General features: G+C 36.5%; 1 protein-coding gene across 1 annotated transcript; it reads right to left on the minus strand.

Annotated features, from left to right (window-relative positions):
* Positions 1-12704: 12704 nt before the first annotated feature.
* Positions 12705-16032, minus strand: LOC101900659 (autophagy-related protein 9A). Its single transcript, XM_005180865.4, has one exon. The coding sequence runs from the start codon at positions 15832-15834 to the stop codon at positions 13390-13392; it is 2445 nt and encodes an 814-aa protein (XP_005180922.2). The 5' UTR covers positions 15835-16032; the 3' UTR covers positions 12705-13389.
* Between the last annotated feature and the right edge of the window lie 6271 nt (positions 16033-22303).

The raw sequence follows: 22303 nt of genomic DNA on the forward strand, positions 1-22303 counted from the left end.
GTCATGACTTTTGCCGTTTTGGCTTCCAAATTTGTGTCATTGGGATTTCATACGATGGCCAACGGTCTTTTGGCATTCTGAGCCATTGAGGTCCCTGCCACCAGAGATCACTAGTCTTTAGCTCTGCAGGCGAACATCCACGGCTCGCAATATCAGCTGGGTTATTTTCCGAATCAACATGTCTCCAATTTTCTTGTCCAACATTATCAGCAATTTCCGAGACTCTATTTCCAACAAATGTGCTCCAATGACAAGGAGGCTTTTTTAACCATGCTAAGACGATGGTAGAATCGGTCCAAAATTGTGTCGAATATTTTGATATTTGTAGGCTATTCACAATGGATTTAGCTAATTTTGATAGTAATACTGCCCCGCATAACTCGAGTCTGGGTATTGATAATTTTTTAATAGGAGCGACACGAGTCTTTGCTGCTAATAAGTATGTATGCGTCTTATGGTCAGTATTTTCCACCCGAATATAAAGAGTGGCTCCATATGCGCTTTCTGACGCGTCACAAAATCCATGAATCTCTACAGAACCATCTAGCGTGTATTGAATCCATCGAGGAACTCTCAGATATTCAATATCTTTGCTATTTTTGACGAAATTGTTCCAGTTCATTTGTGTTATTGGCTTTAATTGATCATCCCAGTCAATTTTGTCTAGCCAGATTTGTTGCATTATTAACTTAGCTACGACAACTACCGGTGCCAGCCATCCACATGGGTCAAACAATTTGGCTATCGTTGATAAAACTTCTCTTTTTGAAGAAATATTTTTATTTTCCATTGTGGGTGGTGTGAAAGAAAAATAATCGCCTGAGATATTCCATCGAATTCCAAGGGTCTTAGTTGAAGCATCTTCGGAAATGTCTAGCCAATTGAGTGGTAGCAAATGTTCATGTGGAATATCTTGTATTATTTTGCGATCATTTGATGCCCACTTCATGAGTGTGAAACCAGCAGAGTCTAAAGCAGCAGTTAATTCTTTTCGAGCTTTTATTGATTCATCTTCAGTGTGACCGCCAGCTAATACATCATCAACATATAAATTATTCAAAATTATATTTGCGGCTCTAGGGTATGATTCTTTTACATCTTCTGCTAGTTTAAGAAGAGTTCTCAATGCTAAATATGGTGCGCAGTTAACTCCAAATGTAACTGTTAGCAGCTCATAATCTTCTACTGGGTTTTCCGGAGACTTTCTAAAGAGAATTCTTTGATATTTCGTTTGCTTTGAATCCAAAAGTATTTGGCGATACATCTTTGTTATATCTGCATTGAAGGCATATTTAAAAAATCTCCATTTTAGAATTTGTAGTACTAAATCCTGTTGAAGAATGGGTCCAGGATATAGTATGTCATTGAGACTTGTTTTGTTTGATGAAGGACAAGAAGCGTTAAATACGACTCTTAACTTCGTTGTGAGTCGATCTGGTTTTATCACAGCGTGATGTGGTAGATAATAATTTGGCATTTTATCTATTTCATTCGGATTGATTTTCCTCATATGACCAAGTTCTAAGTATTCTAGTATTGAGGCATCATATTGTTCTTTGATCTCTGGTGTTTTCATAAGTTTTTTCTCCATTCTGTAGAATTGAGCTAGGGCGATGTTTCTGGAATTCCCCAATTCCTCGCATTTTTTGAATGGGAGAGTCACCACATATCTTCCATCCTTGTTCCGTATTGTTGTTTCAATGAAGTTTTGTTCACAAAATTGGTCTTCTTCTGACCGTAAAACTTTTTTAGGGGTCTCTTCCACCTCCCAAAAACGTGTAAGTACTTTCTCTATTGAAGTTGTATTTAGAAGTGATATTTGTTTTCGTTGAAGGATGCTTCCTGGTATGGGTCCTCCAACTATCCATCCAAATTTGGTTTTTTGTGTTAAAATTGATCCAAATGTTTTCATTGGAGTTCCAATTGTACATATTAATGGTCCTATGTCCATTCCAATAAGAATATCGATTGGTTGGCTAACGTAAAATTTCGGGTCAGCCAGTTCTAATGCTGTTACATCTCGAAGTTGTGATTCATCTAAGTTTTGTGGTGGTAGATTTGAAGGTAAGTTCTTTAAAACTGGAGCCCAAACTTCCAGTTTAAAGCTAGGGTCATATTTGGATCTCATAGTAAACAAGCAAGATTTTGTTGAAGTTTCAGAAACAAATTGACTTAAGCCAGTGACATGAACTAAGTTGCTCCGTGTAGGTAACTTCAAAAAGTTTTTCATCTTTTCCGAAATAAAGGTGGATTGTGATCCTGAGTCTATTAGAGCTCGGGCATCGTAAAGTTGTCCTTTGGTTGCAATTTGTACTATTGCTGTGAAGAGTAGTGTTCCTCCAGATTGTCGCTCACAAATTTGCTTATCTTGGAGGGTCAAAGTAGTAATAGTAGTTGGTTCTAGGTTTGAAGTGGACTGTATTTGATTTGTAAGAGCAGAAGCACTAGTACTAGGTCGTGCTTCCACTCGAGCTAGGTATGAGTTGGTTGTTTGGGTTTCCGTTCCCTTGTGTAACAAAGTATTGTGTTTCATAGTACAAATACGGCAGCCAAAGCGACTTTTGCAATCCTTTACTCCGTGATTTGATGACAAGCAATTGTAGCATAAGTGTGAAGTTTTCACGATGTGAATTCTGTCATTCACACTCTTTTTCAAAAATTCGCTGCAATCTCTTATGAAATGATTTGATTTGCAGACTTGACAAGTTTGAGTATTTTTCTGTTTATTTTGTTGAGGTAATATTACATTAGTAGGTCTTCCTCCAAAGTTGTTTGTATTTTTTGAGACATTTGTTTGAAATGTTTTCAAAAATCTAGGCGTGTAATTGTTAGTTGGTTTTTGTTGAGCAAATTTCGATGTAGAGGGCTTTATATTACCAACTGATTCCAAAGTTTTGAATTTGTTTGTTAAGAAAGCGTCAAACTGTTCCCATTTTGGAATTTGTTTACAATCGCTTAATGAGTTCTCGAATTCTTCTAAAAAGCCTCTAGGTAATTTTGTTGAACAAATGTATATTAAAATCGGATCCCATCCTTTAACATCGACATCAAGCATCCCCAGTGTCTGAATGCTGCTATTTACCGTGCGTTGTAGTTTTTGAATAGAGTGACTTGATTCAGCAGAAACTCCAGGTAGATTAAAAAGTGTCTTGATTTCTTCATTAATTTGCATTCGTTTATTCTCGTAACGATCTGTGAGATTTTTCCATGCTAATGTAAATCCATCATTAGTTAGTGGGACATGTGAAATAATTTCTCTAGCTTCTCCTGCTGTCTTTTGCGTTAAATGGAATAATTTTTCGACATTGCTTAATTTTGAGTTGTTTATATAAATTGCCGAAAATAGATCTCTGAAAGTTGGCCATTCTCTATAACCACCTTTAAATGTGTCTGTATCGCATGGAGGTAGCCGCGATACATTAGTAAAATCCACTTCCCTTCCTTGTTGTGACATCTCTGACTCTCTTTTCATTTTTTCCTGTGTCTTTTCATCCAAAAGATTTTGAATTTGTCCATTTATTGAACTCAGCGCTTTTTTGTACGATCCCATGGTATCCATATAGTGCTTTCTCAGTTTATTTTTATCGATCGGCTTTCCTTCCTCTTCTGGAACATAATCCCGACAGTCTATGTAGGCTCTCTTGACCTGGTCCCATGCAGAGTCCAACTCCATTCGTGTTGTTTCCAAAGTATGTACCGTGTCATCAGGTTTGGTTATTGAAAAAATTGAAATATAATCCAGAAGATCGTTGACGCAATTTGTGAATTTATCGCTTAACGTTTTATCCATTTTGAAAACTGAGCGTTAACCTTTACGAAATTTTGTTGGTTTACAAAAAAGAAAAGTTGCCCAATGAAAAGGACTAACTGGGTTTAGAATTTAAACTTTTATCCAAATTTTTATTTTTAAAATGAGGATAAGTTTCTTTCTCCAATATTTGTCGACGAAAACGATCTTATTTTATTGGTTTGAATCAAATTATATTTCGTTCCTTTCAATAATTTAAAATTTTTTTTCCCAAAAATTCAAAAATTTTCTTTATATTTGACGCCGGACTGACTTGATTAAAAAATGTTTGCTGGGTTGCCAGAAGGGTCAAATTTTCGCCAAAATGAGCAAAAAGGAAAATAAAATCTCTTAAAGTCCACTTACAGGAGGATTTTATTTTTGCAATTCGACAAATAATCAAAAGTTTTTAAAACAAAAGTGTTTAAACGAGAATTGCAAAGCAGAAATTACCAGAGATGTTTTGCTCAGTAACAATTTTTTCCAAAAAAAAAACGAGAGTCTAATTTGATTGTCAACGAGGAGTTGAAAATTCCAAAATTGTGAAAATTTGTCTGATTCAACAAATTTTCTAAATTCGCCAAATTTTTTCGATAAAATTCGCAACGAGAATTAGAGAAAATTATGTATGTATAAATCCAAATATTTCAGCAGAAATATTTCAAACAAATAATTTGGGTCAAAAATCCAAAAATTTGAGCAAAAATTTCCAAAAAATTTGATTTGGGTCAAGGTCCAGATATTTCAGCGGAAAATTTTATGTCCCAGCAAAATATTTCAAAAGAAAATAATTTGGGTCAAAATCCAAATATTTTCAGCATAAATTTCAAGGAATTGCAGAAAAATTCAAGAAATTGCAAAAAAAAATCCAAGGAAGAAATTTTTCCCAAAAAGTCGTGTAATGTGTCACAAAATCAAAAAAGTATACCAGCAAAATATTTCTGCGAAAAATGCAAGAAATTAATTTTGGGTCACAGAAAAATTTTTAAGCTCCTTAGAGCAATAAATATTGTGCTAAATGGGAAAAAAGGTTAAAATTAGAATAAAAATAAAAAATTGTAAATATATGGGATCGATTGTATGTCTGTCCACCAGACTCCGATATATAATTTGTTCTCCAAAATTTAAAAAAAATTTGTAGTTTAAGTTTCTCATGTATGTCTGTCCACCAGACGCTTGCTTGTTTGCCAATTTTTTTTTTCAAAAAATTCAAATACGTTTGTTGGTTTTGTATAACATGTATGTCTGTCCACCAGACGCTTGCTTTTTTTTCAAAAAATGTTTCAAAAAAATTTAGGTTATTTTTCGTCTGTCCACCAGACGCTATTTTTTAAACGGGTTTTATTTACTCGTTTATGTATTCGGATGACGCCAAATTTGTCCAAAAAATATGGCGACTATATATTGCAAGTGACGCTTTGTTTCAAAATTTGTATATAAAATTGTTGCAATATGGCGTTTATGTGCTTTCTTGGTGACGCCAATTTTCCAAAGTTTAAAGCTTATGTGTTTGTGTCAATATGGCGCTTATGTATTCGCCTGAACTCCACGTTCAGAAAATTCCAAAATTTTTAGTATATATATATTTGTATATGGCTGAAAATTCCCGTTTTTCAGAAAAGAATATGTCTGCCTGTTTTTTACCGGGTCAAAAGCCAAATGTCCGTCCAGAAAAATGGCTCAAAATTGGGAAATTTTCAGTCACTGTGTCAGAGTGGGCAACTAGCAGCTTTGAATATGGGTCAAAGTGTTATTGCAAATTATGGGAATATGCGGGTCAATGCAAATATTAAAGATTTGCTTGCTCCCGAAATGCCCTTTTGTGTCAAAAAGAAAATTTCACGAGTACTCACTTTGGATTTTTTTTTCCGGGTCTCGATGTTGTACCTTGTTTGTTGTTGTTGTGCTGCGCGTGTCCGTCCGCTTCTCCTTTGCTGCTGTTTCCACAATTGTCCTGGTTGTTGCTCTTTGTGTCACTGTAAATTGTCTCTTGAATATTACTTTTTAACGTCTCTTCTGTAACACTGTGTATTGTCTTCTTTTGTATAAAAAACTTTTTATCATTTTTTATTAATTGTTTAGATTTTATATTTTTTAAAATTGAAGAAAAAATTTAATTTTTCTAAAATTTTAAAAATTTTATTTTTTTTGTAACACTGTGTATAGTCTCTTTTCGGTGCACTGTTCACTGTCTATTTTTTTTGTAAATTTTTGTAATTATTATTTTTTTTTTTTTCAAAGTTTTTTTTTTCTCAACACTTTTTTAACTTTGCACTTATTTTTGAACCCCACTGTATTTTTTTCCTATTCTTTCACTGTTTTTTTTTCTGTCCGTCCACTCACAAAATTTTTTTCGTTTTTAATAATTTAAAAAACTTCACTTTTTTAATCCGGCTCTGGAGGACCAAATGTTTTTAGGCTTACCTTTTTTGCCTGTTTAAATTATAAGAGATATATTTTTTTGTTTCAGTTTTAGTTCAGTCTTTTATTTAGATTTTGGGGTAGTGCAATTTAGTTTAAGTAGTATTATTTTGGATAATTTATATTTGGGTTTTAATTCACAAAGTTTTATTTTAATAGATGTTAAGTTTTAAGTTAAATAGTTTTAATTCATTAGTTTATAATTTTTAGCACATAAGTTATATAGTTTCACAATTTATTTTTCACTTTTTAATATTAACAATGTTCTTGGTTTTTTTGTAGTGTTGATTAAATGTTCACTGTTTTTTTTGTAAAATTACAAGATTATTAGGTTTTGTTCACTAACACTTGTCACACGGGGGGGAACTTGTTTTCGCGACGGTAATTACATGAGAACTGATTATTGCCAAATTTGCATCGTCACATCAAACCTGTTTTGGCTGTTGACGATGCTTAGTTATTAGAATTCAGCATTGGAATTTACCGGTGGCTGCATAAATGTATGTGTGTATGTGTATGTATTTACATTATTTACATCATTTTGTTATGATGCCATTTATGCGGCCGCCGGTAAATGCCCAACCAACAGTGTTGGGCAAATTAATAGCAATATTATGAACAACTCCCATTAATCGGGATCACAGCAAGTCAAAATATCCCTCTAAATTATTTGTCATAAAATTCTACCATAGGTCTTGGAAGACATTAAATGGCAGGAAGTCATATAAAAAACATTTTAGGGTTACAGTCTTACTTCATGTGAGTTCATGCCAAATTATCCCACAAAGCACCATCCTAGAAGGATGACGTCAAAGACAAAAATATTCCCCATCAAATTTCACTATAAGTCACCAATGAAAGGAAATCTCCATTTCCATTGAATACCATAAAAATAGTTACATCAATGTTTCCAAAAAAAACTCGAAAATATGTTCTCATGTATTGTAAGCGTACAAAAGCATTTTGGTGAGAATTTTCCAGAAAAAAAGTTATTCGTGATGGAATTCAGGCGGGATAGTATGATTTCTTTATATTTGGCCGGAAAACTACAGCCAAAAGCACGTCACGAGCACTCCAGCATTTAAATGTGAATAAATCTTTTGTGTCTCGTATCATCGTTCGTTACCGTGATACTGGTAGCGTAGCCCGACGTCAAGGATATGGACGGAAGAACAGCAACATCAGCAGAAATGGTTCGAAAAGTAAAGAAGCAACTTGATTGAAACCCACGTCGCAGTGGCCGGAAATGGCTCGTGAGCTAAACATATCACAATATTCCATTCGGCAAATATTGAAAATGAGCTCGATGTAAAGTCAAATTCAAAAAATCGCAACAGAAAGTAAATAGACTCAAAAGAGCTAAAGATTTGCTTCGCTTGGCCGAAAGTGGTGAACTGTGAAATTTGGTTTTCTCCGCTTCGATGAGAAAACATTCGTTGTCCAGCAGTTTGTAAACAAACAAATCGATCGTGTTTACTTGCTGAAAATGTGCACTTTCGGTTGGCCACCAGAACTAAAGAGTCGGCCATGGTGATGGTGTGGGCCGCCATAACAGCCGATGGTCGCTCTCCGCTCGTATTAATCAACCATGGCATCAGAATAAATATCAAAAGAGCTAAAGAGTTGCTTCGCTTGGCCGAAAGTGGTGAACTGCCGAATTTGGGTTTCTCCGATGAGAAAACATTCGTTGTCCAGCAGTTTACAAACAAAATTATCATGTTTACTTGCCAAAGAGGTCAGCTGAAAACGTGCACTTTCCATTGGCCACCAGAACTCAAGCGCCGGCCATGGTAATGGTGTGGGATGTCATAAAAGTCGAAGATCGCTCTCCGCTCGTATTAATCGACTGTGGCATCAGAATAAATGCCAAGAGAGTTAAAGAGTTGCTTCGCTTGGCCGAAAGTGGTGAACTGCCGAATTTGGGTTTCTCCGTCTCCCATGAGAAAACATTCGTTGTCCAGCGGTTTGTAAACAAACAAAATGATCGTGTTTACTTGCCAAAGAGATCAGCTGCAAATGTGCACCTTCGGTTGGCCACCCGAATTCAAGCCATGGTGATGGTGTGGGCCGCCATGATAGCCGATGATCGCTCTCCGCTCGTACTAATCGACCGTGGCATCATAATAAATGCCGAATATTATCGCGAAAATATTCTGGAGAGTGTATTAAAGCCTTGGGCATGCAAACATTTTGGCCGCAGACCTTGGACATTCCAACAGTACTCAGCACCATCGCACTCAGCACGCGCCACCCAAGAATGGTTACAAAATGAGGTTCCTCACTTCATTTCCGGCGCACAATGGCCATCAAAATCTCCGGATACCAATCCGTTGGACTATTGTGTCTGGAGTATGGTGGAAAGCAAGTTTGGCACTAAAAAATACCAAAGTGTCGATCATATTAAGCAAGCACTTCGCCGAGAATGGGTCAAAATACCGCAGGGCAACATTCGGGCAGCGGGTGATGGTTTCATTGGCCGTTTGAAGGCCATAAATCGTGTCAAAGGTGACCAATTCGAACAAATCCAAACTTATTCTAAAATTTGATGCTATTTCCGATATTTTTTGCTTTCATTCAATCAAATTTGAAAAAAAAAAGTAAAAATTATGGGATTTCTTCAACAGAAAGCTTTATGAGTGTTTATGCAAAAATCTCCTAAAAATCTTAATTTTAAAAGAATGACTTCAAAGACAAATATATTCGTCATCAAATTTCACTATAAGTCACCAAAGAAAAGAAAGCTGTATTTCCATGGAAAATGATAAAAATATTTGTACCAATGTATCCAAAGAAAAAACCAAATATATTGCCTAACTTTCTTTATCAATTTTTCTTCGGCCTGAAAAGTAACATCAAATTTGATATTAGGCAAATGGTGTCAAAAGAGGAAATATTCTGCACAAAATTTCACTGTAAATCTCAGAATAATGTATATATCTATGTGTTGGGGCAACCCACATTAACAATATGGCATCTCATGTTGCAACATCCTATACGGCAACGCCCATATAATAGGACGCCGTGCTACCGCCATTTTAGCTTGCTCAGTCTTGTTTTGTCTGTCACTCGAGTCTGACTCACTACATTGTAACTTCTTCATTCCTTTTTAAATTAGTAGCTGTGAACGCTCATCATCCAATAAATCTTTACACCTTTAGTATTAACAAACATTGGCTTTTATTTCAAACTATAAAAGTACAACAAAAGTGGCGACGAGGATAGTGGAAATTGATCAATAATTGCACACACAACAATCCGCAAAAATGTCTCAAGACATAATTCTACAATTGTTAACAGAGCAACAAAAAGCAATGTCGCAACAAACGCAACTGCTAAAGCATATGGCTGATCTTCTTCAAGCACAAGGAGCACCAAATTCACCCCACTCACCACAAACATCAAATTCATCCAAAGCAGCACTAATGGAATCACTAGCACAATCAATGACAGCATTCGTATACGAGCCAGAGAGCGGTCTGATATTTCAAGCGTGGTACAACAGGTTTGTGCATGTTTTCGAAAAAGAAGCAAGCTCACTCGAAGAACATGACAAAGTGGCCTTGTTATGGAGAAAAATGTCGAACCAAGTACATGAAAGATTTGCCAACTACGTATTACCAGCAAAACCTGAAGACATGACTCTAAAGGATACAGTAGAGAAACTCAAGAAACTCTTTGGTAAAACAGAAACACAAGTCTCACAAAGATACAAATGCCTTCAGCTAGCAAAAGGCGACAGCGAAGATTTCAGAGAATACGCAAGCAGAGTAAACCTACAATGCGAACTATTCAAAATGAAAGAACTGAAAATCGACCAATTCAAATGTCTCATTTTCGTCTTAGGACTCAAGTCAGCAAAGGACAACGACATAAGACTTCGCTTACTAAAGGTACTGGATGATGAAAACACTACAATGAACCTAGATCAACTAGTAGACGAAACACAACGAATTCTAGATCTCAAATCGGACAACATTCTCATTGAACATCAATCAAAAATCGTCTGTTCACTCAACAAGCACGCAAAAGACTTTAAGAAGCACAAAACACCCAATTCACCCTGTTGGTATTGCGGAGACCTTCACTACGTCAAATTTTGTCCTTTCCAGAAACATAAATGCACAACATGCAATCAAGTGGGTCATAAAAATAACTTTTGCAACATCGCTAAGACTGGTAAGAATTTCAAATCATCGTCTGAAAACAACCAGAAAGAATTCAAGAAATACAGCAATTCAAGGAAATCATTCAAAACTAAGGCAGTTTTCAAAACACACAACATTAATTTCCGCGACTTAAGGAAATACACAACTGTCCTAATTAACAACAATCCTGTAAAACTTCAAATTGATACTGCATCAGACATATCAATTGTATCTATCAACACATGGAAAGCTATAGGTAAGCCTAAAGCCTACGAAACTTTTGACAACGCTAGCGACGCAAACGCAAACTCAATCAAGCTCCTAGCAGAATTTCAATGTGACGTCACAATCGACAAAACATCAAAAACATTAAAATGTTATATAACAGATATAGAAAAACTCAATATCATGGGAATCGATTGGATTCAAGCATTCAATCTATGGCAGAAACCAATAACCTCATGGTGTCATCAAATAAACTTCGTTGATGAAATAGCAGAATTGAAAACGAATTATCAATCAGTTTTTGATAACAGTACCCCAGGTCTGTGCAAAACAAAAGTCAACAATCACGAAAAACCAGCAGATGACTTTATAGTGGCTTCAATATCATTCGAAGAAGACATACGTAACGAGATAAATGAAACTATGTCAGTTCTCCCAGTATCATTTAAAATGATCGTCGATGCAACAACAAAACACACGGATTTACAAATGGTCCTCAAATACATTCAAACAGAATGGCCAGAAAGCAAGAAAAATATTAACCCATCAATTATTCAATTTTTCAACCGCAAGGAAAATCTTTCAACCTTCGATGGTTGTATTCTCTTCAATAATCGTATAGTAATTCCTAAATCATATCAGAGACAAATCTTACAACAACTTCACAGAGGACACTTATCAGCAGAACGCAGCAAAGCCATCGCCAGAAGTTATGTTTATTGGCCAAACATCGACAAACAAATTGAAGACTTTGTTCGGAAATGCAAAAATTGTCAACATGCGGCAAAAAGTCCAGTAAAAACAAATCTTTGCCCATGGCCATTAACTTCACACCCTCTTGAAAGGATACATATAGACTATGCTGGTCCAGAAAAAGGTAAATATTATCTTCTTATCATCGACTCGTATTCAAAATACCCTGTTATATACGAGACAACAACGACAACCACATATGCAACATTAAAAATGTTAAACGAATATTGTGCACTCTTCGGAAATCCTGAACAATTGGTCTCGGACAACGGAACACAGTTCTGTTCAGAACAATTTGAGAAGTGGTGCAGCAAAAAAGGCATTAAACACACAAGGACTGTTCGTTTTCATCCAAGTTCAAATGGACAAGCCGAGCGTTTCGTTGATACACTTAAACGTGCATTAAAAAAACTAGAAGGGGAAGAAACGCCTACGGAATCTCTCCAAACCTTCCTAGAAGTCTACAGATCCACACCAAATCCAAATGCACCAGAAGGTAAGTCTCCAGCAGAATCCTTCATCGGAAGAAAAATGAGAACGGTCTTCGACGTTCTAAGGAAGCAACAATCGCCTGAGTATAACGTCAATCACAAAATGGAACAGCAGTACAATACCAAACACGGTACCAAAAACAGAGAGTTTAGCAACGGAGAATTGGTCTATGCCAGAAACTTCAAAGGAAACAAAAGTTACTGGACAACAGGCGAAATAGTCGAGCGTAAAGGGAAAGTCATTTACAACACTCTAATCGACGTTGGGGACAGGAAAATTCTAGTACGAGCTCATACTGATCAACTTCGACATAGAGAATCGGTAGAGTCAAGCAGACAAGAACGACAAAAACTACCATTGGACGTACTACTTGAAGAATTCGAAATCGCTTTGCCTAACCATCAAGAACATTTTGCAACTCCAACAGGTTCACCAAACTGGACACCTCAAAGAATAACAAGTCGCAGACAACCAGTCGATCCTATTTCAAGATCACCTTCTCATCTTAAGGAGGGAGATGTTGGGGCAACCCACATTAACAATATGGCATCTCATGTTGCAACATCCTATACGGCAACGCCCATATAATAGGACGCCGTGCTACCGCCATTTTAGCTTGCTCAGTCTTGTTTTGTCTGTCACTCGAGTCTGACTCACTACATTGTAACTTCTTCATTCTTTTTAAATTAGTAGCTGTGAACGCTCATCATCCAATAAATCTTTACACCTTTAGTATTAACAAACATTGGCTTTTATTTCAAACTATAAAAGTACAACACTATGTATAATAGTTTTCAAAGAAAATTGGATTTAAGAAATAAAAGTGTCGAAAACTCTCATTCATTCATTTTTGTTTACCAAATATTTCAAACAAAACACCATTTTAATTTTAACATAATTCATTTTATTAGTAGTGAAATATCATCAATAAACTTTGTTAATACATTTTTTTAAATTTTTTTTTCATTTATTTATTTTTTTTTTATTCTCTCGTTTTCGTTATAAACCTATTAGAGTCGTGTACTTTGTTTGTTTTCTTCGTTTATGGCATTTCACATTCAATTTAAAGATTTGAGTTCAAAATAAAATGATCACTACCAAAAAAAAAAAACAAGAACTTTCGTACATACATTACATCACTTGAATTACATTATTTAAAAATATAATTAGAAAAAAAAAGTAAATGAGAAACATATCTACATACTTAAGTTTAAGCGTTTTTTGTTTTTCATTTCATCATCGAACTGTAGAGAGTTAGGCTTCATTGGTGTTCGTTCGTTTGATTTGTTTTGTAGAAACTTTGCGTTCACCCGTCCGTCTATCCCATCCAGGAGTAGTAAAATCTCCCATCATTCGATTTCCTTTAGAATCTGTTTGTGAGCGAATCACTTGAGTATAGTTTGTAGAAATTTTCCATGGAAGTTATTTCATCAAATGGGATAACGATTCATCACGACGACGACAAAAACAAACAACAACAAGTTGTGTTTATTTTTGATCATTTGACGTGCAGACGATGACATTGATGCTGATGCTAATGATGACTTAAATCCAAATTTGTTTATGCTATGACCTTAAACCCAACAGAGGAGTTGTTTCCGCTGCAGCGGAGGCAGAGTTTGTGGTGACAATGGTATCCGTTGAGGTACCAGGTCTTATCACATTCACCTCTGTGCCAGGATCTGATGGTGGCTGGTGGTGTTCATCGCCTTCGGCAATAAACATTGGGTTTTCTTGTACAGTTTTGTGATGCATTTCATGCAAATACAGGACACTGAGACACATATCGGCTACGGTTAAATCTTGAGGCTTATCATAGCATGCTGCACTGGCGGGACCATAGAGACTGCATATTAACGACTCTGATGGCCCATTAATGCTACCCTCCATTTTGGAGGCCCCCAATATTTTGGCATTTTCATCACGGCGCATAGTGCCCATCATGCGTCGCGAGACACTCATATTGTCCTGCATACGTGAATGTTCTCCCAGGCCCTGCTGTAGCATTTGCTCAAAATAACACTGGCAGTGATTTGGATTTTGGCCCATTGCCTCCTCACCATTGTGGACATTGTGATGGAACAGCAATGACTTGGCAATCGATGAGTATTCATTTCCAATAGTGCCAAACGACACCAAACTTTCCGTCAGGGGATTCAAGGTGAATTCCTTTTTCTTAAGCTTACTCAAATCGGTGAGGGCATTCTGGCGGACACCATTTACAAATTGCACGGCTTCGGGAGGCATTTGCCATTCAGGATTAGTCAGCGTAAAACGTAGCAAAGACAACTCCGTCTTGCCATTATTGCCAGCCGTTTGCATTTTTTCACCCAACGGCACATCGGCGTGCAGGGAAGACATCTCACCCGGCTGCCATTCTGGATTGCCATGTTTACGTACATCCATCTGGGCAAAGGAGCAAACATTGCCCACACCCCTCACGGAAACGGTGAAGCTACGGAAAAATTTAACAATTTCCAAAGCCTTTGGACGAAAGACAAACAGCAGCTGGAAAGGCGTCACAATGGGACTCAGTATCTCATTGATAAAATAACTGGCCTTAAATTGGAAGAAATTTCCAAATTCATGTCGCACCATCGAGGTATGGGCTTGATTTTTCCAATTTGCTGGCAAATAATGGACATGAGCCAATATAGCATTCATCAATTGTTCCGGGCACCAAATCAAATTCTCGTTGGGTATACAGTTGCGACACACCAGTCCAATGGCAGACAACAGAGTGATTATCGTCAATACATGTTCCACTTGGAAGACATATTCATCATAAATACCCATGGCCAATATCAGCAAAAGCATGCCACCGGTGATAAATAAAATATTCCTGGCAATCACCGCCAACAACGGTGAGGAGAATGAGTTTAAATAACGATCCGCATACTCATAGGCCCGATTCAATCTGGCATCCAATTCATGATCCAATTCATTGAAATGCCTCAAATACAATCTGCCGTAATTCGACCAAGTTCTCATGCCCAAGGCTCCCGGTTCCTTTTTCAAGATATTTGCATAGGTAAATGAAAAATACACCAATTGCCAGATGAAAATAATTGGAGCAAACACCAGATTTGCTATAGCTACCCACAAAATCAGTTTTGACAGACGATTGGCCAACTCTCGTTGATTACCCCTCACCGAATAGTCATCGTGTAGCTGCCAGTTATTTTGAAACGGTGATCCTGGACTGCGAAACAATATCAAATCAATGTTAAACAGCAGTCCCCTGCTCAGCGTCACCACCTCCCCCACAATAGGTAGGGTAAAACGTACAGGCAGCAAATTCTTATTCATCAAGGCCACCAAATAATTCTTAAAACGCAATATCCGATGATAGATATCCAAATCCGTTAAATGGTCTTTATCAATGCACATATGCTGTTCCGCCTGGACCTCACGCACCTTCTTTTTAATCTCATGCCAAGTGACATTATCCAAATTGCCATCCTCGATGTGCAGGGCTGTGTTATAGAACTTCTTAATGTCCCAATACTGGGAGATGTGATACAGCACCTTGATAGTGCGTATTAACAAATACAGAGCTGCCACAAACAATATCGAATAGGTGAACCCATTGAAATTGTCCACACACACATCCATGGGTATTATAACATCATCTATCGTTATCTTGGTATGATTGTCCGCTGGCATGGTGTGACCAAACAGTACATCATGATTAATACAATGGACGGCGAAGGTTACCAACCACACAACAAAAGCAAATTCCACCAATTGGAAAAACTCCTCCAGCACAATTATCAGGAAACCATGCTTCTGATGATAGTGATACATTCGCGTAAAGAACGAATCTAAATCTTCAATGTGATTCCATCGTGCCCTATTGATTTCGGGCACTGTGTGCAAAAGAACACCACTGCTTCTTGGTGTATCTTCCACATCGTTCGCTTCGTAGGCATGACCTTCAGTCATAATTTTATGCTGCTGCTGCTGCTGCTCTTCATTTAACGTCTTATAATTCACATTCGTATGGGCCATCGACGTTCGATCTGACGTAGACGCACAAATTATTATTGAAATGTTTTCTTTGAATTCGAAATATATTCTATGTTTCGCTGCTAGATGATGATGATTTCTTTGTTTTCAGAAACAACAACTCAGAGAGTTGAGAGAGTGAGTACAAGAACAACACAACGCACAACAACACTTTTTATTTTTACATAAACAGTCGTTCGACAGCTGTTGTTTTTCTTATGCATAGGGTTATGTAGATCGATGTGTGGAATAATCGATGAGAAACGATTTGTTTATCGAAACAAACATATGTTGATGTATGTCGTCGATAAATAGGGTATTTATACGTTGTGGAGCGTTTATACTTTTGAAGATTAACGTACTGGGTTATTTATTTATTTATTCTTTCACTTGTAACACAGAGAACTTCATGGCATGGATAATGTATTACCATGGCAGAAGAATACAGGTAGATGCATCAACGCTTGGGAGCATTGGTATGTCAAAAAATTTAAATGTTTTTCAAATATAAATAGAATTTTATATGTTTTCTTATACTACGTCATTCGGAGGCTATTATAATTCGCGATTTTCAACAATTTTTACAAATTCAAATAACTTTTCATTCAACATATTCAATTACAAAACTGGTTTGACAGTTCATTGTCCCAGCAGCTGTGTCGACGCGTCTACCTATAAGCATTATAATAAATACTAGTCATTTCATGGTTGAAGATTGCAGCACAACTGCGGGGACAATGAACTGTCAAACCAATTTTGAAATTGAAATTGCTGAAAGAAAAACTATTTAAATTTGTAAAAGTTGTTAAAAATACGTATCATAGCAATCTCCCATTGACGTCGTACAAATCTACTTAGTTTTGAAGAAACATTTAAAAAAATTTTGATCTGACATCGGCCCGTAAAATACAACACTGTTGTCATTTTTATCTGAACGAAACGTGAATATTCTGCACAAAATGTTTTGTTAAATGAGATCGAGTGAATGGAACAATTTTGACAATTGAGTTACTAGAAATTTGGAAAATCGTACTGGAAATAATTACACACTAAAAATTATCCGTATCTACAGCAGATTGGAGAACAGCTGTTTTCTGGCCAATGCAAACAATTGTTACACATTTTAGCCAATAATTAAAAGGTCGAAAAAAGCAGTGAAAGTATGTTTACATCTACTAAATCGAGTGAGTTTCAACTGTCAATTTCATTGAATAAACGTCAATTTAAATCCGATGGATTTTAGAGTCGGTGGCATTGACGGTTGAAATCTACTCGATTTAGTAAGTGAAAACGTACTTTAACCCATGGTACAATGAAGAGAAGGTAGGCCAACTTTGAAAAACATGCAAGTATAGAGGTCTACCTGTTTGGCTTGTAATGTCAGAATTACTATCAAAACAATAAAAAATCAAACAACTTTTTGCATTTATTTTTGAATAAATAATTGAATGAAAGGTCAACACTTCTTTTCAAAAACATGTACTACATATCTCTAAAGGATTATTTCGCTACAAAAACTCTAGATTTTGTCGATGCATGCGGTGATATAAACATTTTGAAAACACCCGAATTTGAATGTTTTCTGAACCAATTTTTTTATTAAAAAACAAAAAACAGATACATAAACGAATAAATATGACATATTAAGCCATGAAAATAAAAAAAAAAAATTAAAATCATATGGTATCACAGCCCTACCTTGATATCATTGTACCATGCTTTAACCAATAATTATGAGCTTTGGCGGAGATATTCTGGCTGGATGCGATGGAGATCTATTTCAAGCCTCCCATGAGCGCCAAAAGTATGATGAGTTCTTGATAGCCATGGAAGTCCAATTTTAATTTTTGGAACTTTACTTTTATATGGGGGCCACTAGATCGTTAATATCTGTACCCACTAGGACAATGTGTGCCTGGATTAAAAAATCGGCTTTTTGGACAAAGGAATTTTAGATTGACATAGTTTGATTTCGGCCCTAGGCTTCTTTCTTATTTTCCGAAGAAGACAGTCTGAAAATCGTTTCATGTATTCTCACCTTTACCTTGTCAATGTCAAGGTTCCCATCTCTAGATTTACAGGGTGATATAAAAAAACTGCAACCAAATTCAGACTGCTGTCATTTCTAAGCCACTCGTCTGACAACTGTTAAAATTATTCCAGTGACAGCTCATTATATTGTTTACAAGCGTACAGAAGCATTTTGATGAGAATTTTCCAGAAAAAATCTTATTCGTAATGGAGTTCAAGCGCGATAGTGTGATTTCTTTATATTGGAAGCGGGCATATCCGCTGTATTTCTGTAGTCTTACGAAGCTGTTCTACCTAGTTCGATTTTGGCCCTAGGCTCCTTTGTTCATTTCCGAAGAAGCCAGCCTAAGACTTAAGCCAGCCAGATAAGCATATTTGGCTGACTTAAGTCATTGGCTGGCTTCTTCGTAGATGAACAAAGGAGTTTTAGGTTGACTTAGTTCGATTTTGGCCCTGGGCTCCTTTGTTTATTTCCGAAGAAGCCAGCCGATGACTTAAGCCAGCCAGATAAGCGCTTTATGTATTTCCAGCTTAAGACTTAAGCCAGTCAAATAAGCGCTTTATGTATTCCCACCTTAAGAATGATTTCATACAAATTAATAATATATTAAATAAATTAATAATATATTAAATCTTAATAACCCGCCGTATTCTACCTAGTATGCTTCTACAAATTAACGTTCGTATGTACATATGTATTTCCGTATTGCGCAGTTTCTTTTGAATTTTACTAATTCGACGAAATAAAAAGAACCCTTTGCCGATAAAACAAAAGCCCTAGTACTTTCCCCCAAATTAAATTTCTTCGGCAAAAAAACAAACAGCAAAATATTGCGATTGTGGTCATTCACAGTTTATGGTCTTAAACGTTATTTATTTACCCTCGTATCATTGATTGGCGATCAATTTTTAATTAAAATAAGATTGTCGGCCACAAATGTTATCTACCAAGTCCGTCGCATATATAATATTATTGACGACAATGGTTTATGATAGGGATTATTAATTTTTTGCAAGCGCAATAAGGTATCCCAAACCAAAAAAATATATATATTTAAATAATTAATTAAATAAAAAAATACGTATTTACATTGAATTGGAAAAACGGTATCACGAATAATGTGCAATTCTTTCCTTTTCGGGTGTTCCCTTTGATCGCAAAATTTAACAATTTTTACGAGCATTTTACTTTCGGACTAAATTTTGGGTGAAAAAAAAGAAAAAATTATTCAATATATGTACATGTCTATATTCTGCAAATATGAAAAATAAATTTGTACTACAAAAAAGAAATAAAAAAATACCACGCACAGAAACAAGTGTTTTTTTCGTCTTTAAATGGCAACTGTAATCTTCATGAGCGGTATCATCTAGGTATATGAACTATTAATCGAAGTTCATGATAATACATATTATAGATGTGTATAATCCGGTGTTTGCAGGAACAAACTAGTTTTACATAGTATAAATCGTTATACTTAGTCTGGTAAAATAATATAGGGTAAAAGTACGTTTGCACTGATAAGAGTGGGTTTTATTTTGTTAAAAATTGTAAATAGGCTCCTACAAGTTAAGCTGGAAATACATAAAGCGCTTATCTGGCTGGCTTAAGTCATCGGATGGCTTCTTCGGAAATGAACAAAGGAGCCCAGGGCCAAATCGAACTAAGTCAACCTAAAACTCCTTTGTTCATCTACGAAGAAGCCAGCCGATGACTTAAGTCAGCCAAATATGCTCTTTATGTATTTCCAGCCTTAGTAACTATTGTTTTGGCCCTATTATTAGTGGACGGAACAAAGTCATATCTTTCATATTTCCTCCACAATTATAGACTTTTGTGATGTGGAAACCCTTCTCAATATATTTCTATTCTCTTAGGGTGAACAAATATAAAGCGCCATTTGGCTGGCTTGAGTCATCGGCTTTCTTCTTCGCAGATGAACAAAGAGTTTTAGGTTGAGAGAATACATAAAGCGCTTATTTGGCTGGCTTAAGTCATCGGCTGGCTTCTTCGGAAATGAACAAAGGAGCCTAGGGCCAAAATCGAACTAGGTTAACCTAAAACTCCTTTGTTCATTTACGAAGAAGCCAGCCGATGACTTAAGTCAGCCAAATATGCGCTTTATGTATTTCCAGCCTGAGAATACATAAAACGCTTGTTTGACTGGCTTAAGTCATAGGCTGGAAATACATAAAGCGCATATTTGGCTGGCTTAAGTCATCGGCTGGCTTCTTCGTAAATGAACAAAGGAGTTTTAGGTTAACCTAGTTCGATTTTGGCCCTAGGCTCCTTTGTTCATTTCCGAAGAAGCCAGCCGATGACTTAAGCCAGCCAAATAAGCGCTTTATGTATTCCCAGCTTTAGTTCGATTTTGGTCCTAGGCTCCTTAAGGTGAGAGTACATAAAAAGCTTTTCTGACTGGCTTAAAGTTGGGAGTACATAAAGCGTTTATTTGGCATAAGTCTTCGGCTAACTTTTTCGTAGAGAAACAAACAAAATTTTAGCTCGATTTGGACCTAGGCTCCTTTGTTCTTTTCCGAAGAAGCCAGCCAAATTAGCGCTTTATAACGGCTTCTTAGCGCTTTATAACGGCTGCCGAAGAAGCCAGCCGTGACTTAAGCCATTTAAAATAGCGTTTTATGTATTTTCAACTTTAGTTCTTTCCCGATGAAGCCAGTCCAAATAGCGTTTTATGTATTCTCACCTTTATTTGTGTAAAATATTTTGTGACACCTAAAAATTGTAAAAGTTTTTGTTTCCGTTGTAATACGTTATCTAATTAATAAAAATCTCAAGGTTTTCTCGCCTTATATTTTAGCTAATAATATCCAGAATTAAAATACAGGGTGAGATAAAAAACTGCAAAAAAGTCAAACGCCATAATATTTACATTTTTTTTTTTTAATTTTATTGAACGAATGCAAAAAATGTCGAAAACAGCATCAAATTTTAGAATAAGTTTAGATTTGTTCGAATTGGTCATCTTTAGCACGAATTAAGGCCTTCAACGGTCAATGAAAACGCCACACGCTGCCCGAATGTTGCTCTGCTGTATTTTGGCCCATTCCCGGCGAAGCGTTTGCTTGAGGTGAACGACACTTTGGTATTTTTTAGTGCCAACCTTGCTTTCCAAAATACCCCAGACGCAATAGTCCAACGGATCGGTATCCGCAAGATTTTGGTGGCCATTGCGCGCTGGAAATGATGCGAAGAATCTCATTTCGTAACCATTCTTGGTTGGCGCGTGCTGAATGCGATGGTGCTGAGTCCTGTTGGAATGTCCGAGGTCTGCGGCCTAAATGTTTGCCTGCCTAAGGCTTTAATACACCCTCCAAAATATTTTCGCGATAATATTCGGCATTTTTTCTGGTGCCTCGGTCGTTTAATGCGAGCGGAGAGCGACCACCGGCTGTTATGGCGGCCACAAGGTGCACATTTTCAGCTGACCCCTTGGGCAAGTAAACACGATCATTTTGTTTGACTACAAACTGCTGGAGAACGAATGTTTTCTCATCGGAAAAAAACCAAATTCGGCAGTTCACCACTATCGACCAAGCGAAGCAACTCTTTAGCTCTTTTCATTCCATTTTCATTCTGTTCTGGTGTAAGTTCTTGCACTTTTTGGAATTTCAATGGCTCATTTTTCAATTCTTGCCGAATGGAATATTGCGATACGTTCAGCTCACGAGCCATTTTTTGGCCATCGCCACGCGGATTTCGATCAAGTCGCTTCTTTACTTTTGGAACCATTTCTGCTGATGTTGCTCTTTTCTTCCGTCCACTTCCTTGACGTCAGGCTACGAGCGATGGTACGAGACACAAAAGATTTATTCACATTTGAATGCTGGAGTGCGCTAAAGATAGCCACTTGTGATTATCCAGTCATATATAAAGAAATCACATAGTATCACGCTTGAATCCTATCCCGAATAACTTTTTTTCTGGAAAATTCCAACCAAAATGCTTTCGCACGCTTGTAAACAATATAATGAGCTGTCACTGGAATAATTTATTTTTCATCTCACCCTGTATATAAAACAGAGTTGTTCAAGGACAAGAGCTCTCTCGCCAGTCTAATTTCTCTTAAGGTGAGAATACATGAAACGCTTTTTTGACGCTTTTGCTCAAGTCATCGGCTGGCTTCTTCGGAAATGAACGAAGGACCTAGGGCCAAAATCGAACTAAGTCAACCTAAAACTCATTTGTTTGTTACACTACTTTTCCGTTCCCGTACTATTTCACTTATTTTTTTCTGAGAGCATATATACAATTTTAAAGCTATAAATTCTTCTGCGTTGTTTAACATAAATTGTTAAACCATTTTTTCTATTTCACCGATAAAATCAATTTAGCATGTCAAAATTATTAGCTGATAAGGAAAAATCTCCCATTTATGATAATGAGAATATTTCTTCGTTGTTCAGTTAGTGATTGGAGTTG

The sequence above is a fragment of the Musca domestica genome, unplaced genomic scaffold (assembly GCF_030504385.1).
Source record: "Musca domestica strain aabys unplaced genomic scaffold, Musca_domestica.polishedcontigs.V.1.1 2, whole genome shotgun sequence".
In the NCBI taxonomy this organism is placed as follows: domain Eukaryota; kingdom Metazoa; phylum Arthropoda; class Insecta; order Diptera; family Muscidae; genus Musca; species Musca domestica.

What these genes read in the sequence shown, in the direction of transcription:
- LOC101900659 (XM_005180865.4), bottom strand. Translation starts at nt 15,834, where the DNA reads ATGGCCCATACGAATGTGAATTATAAGACGTTAAATGAAGAGCAGCAG.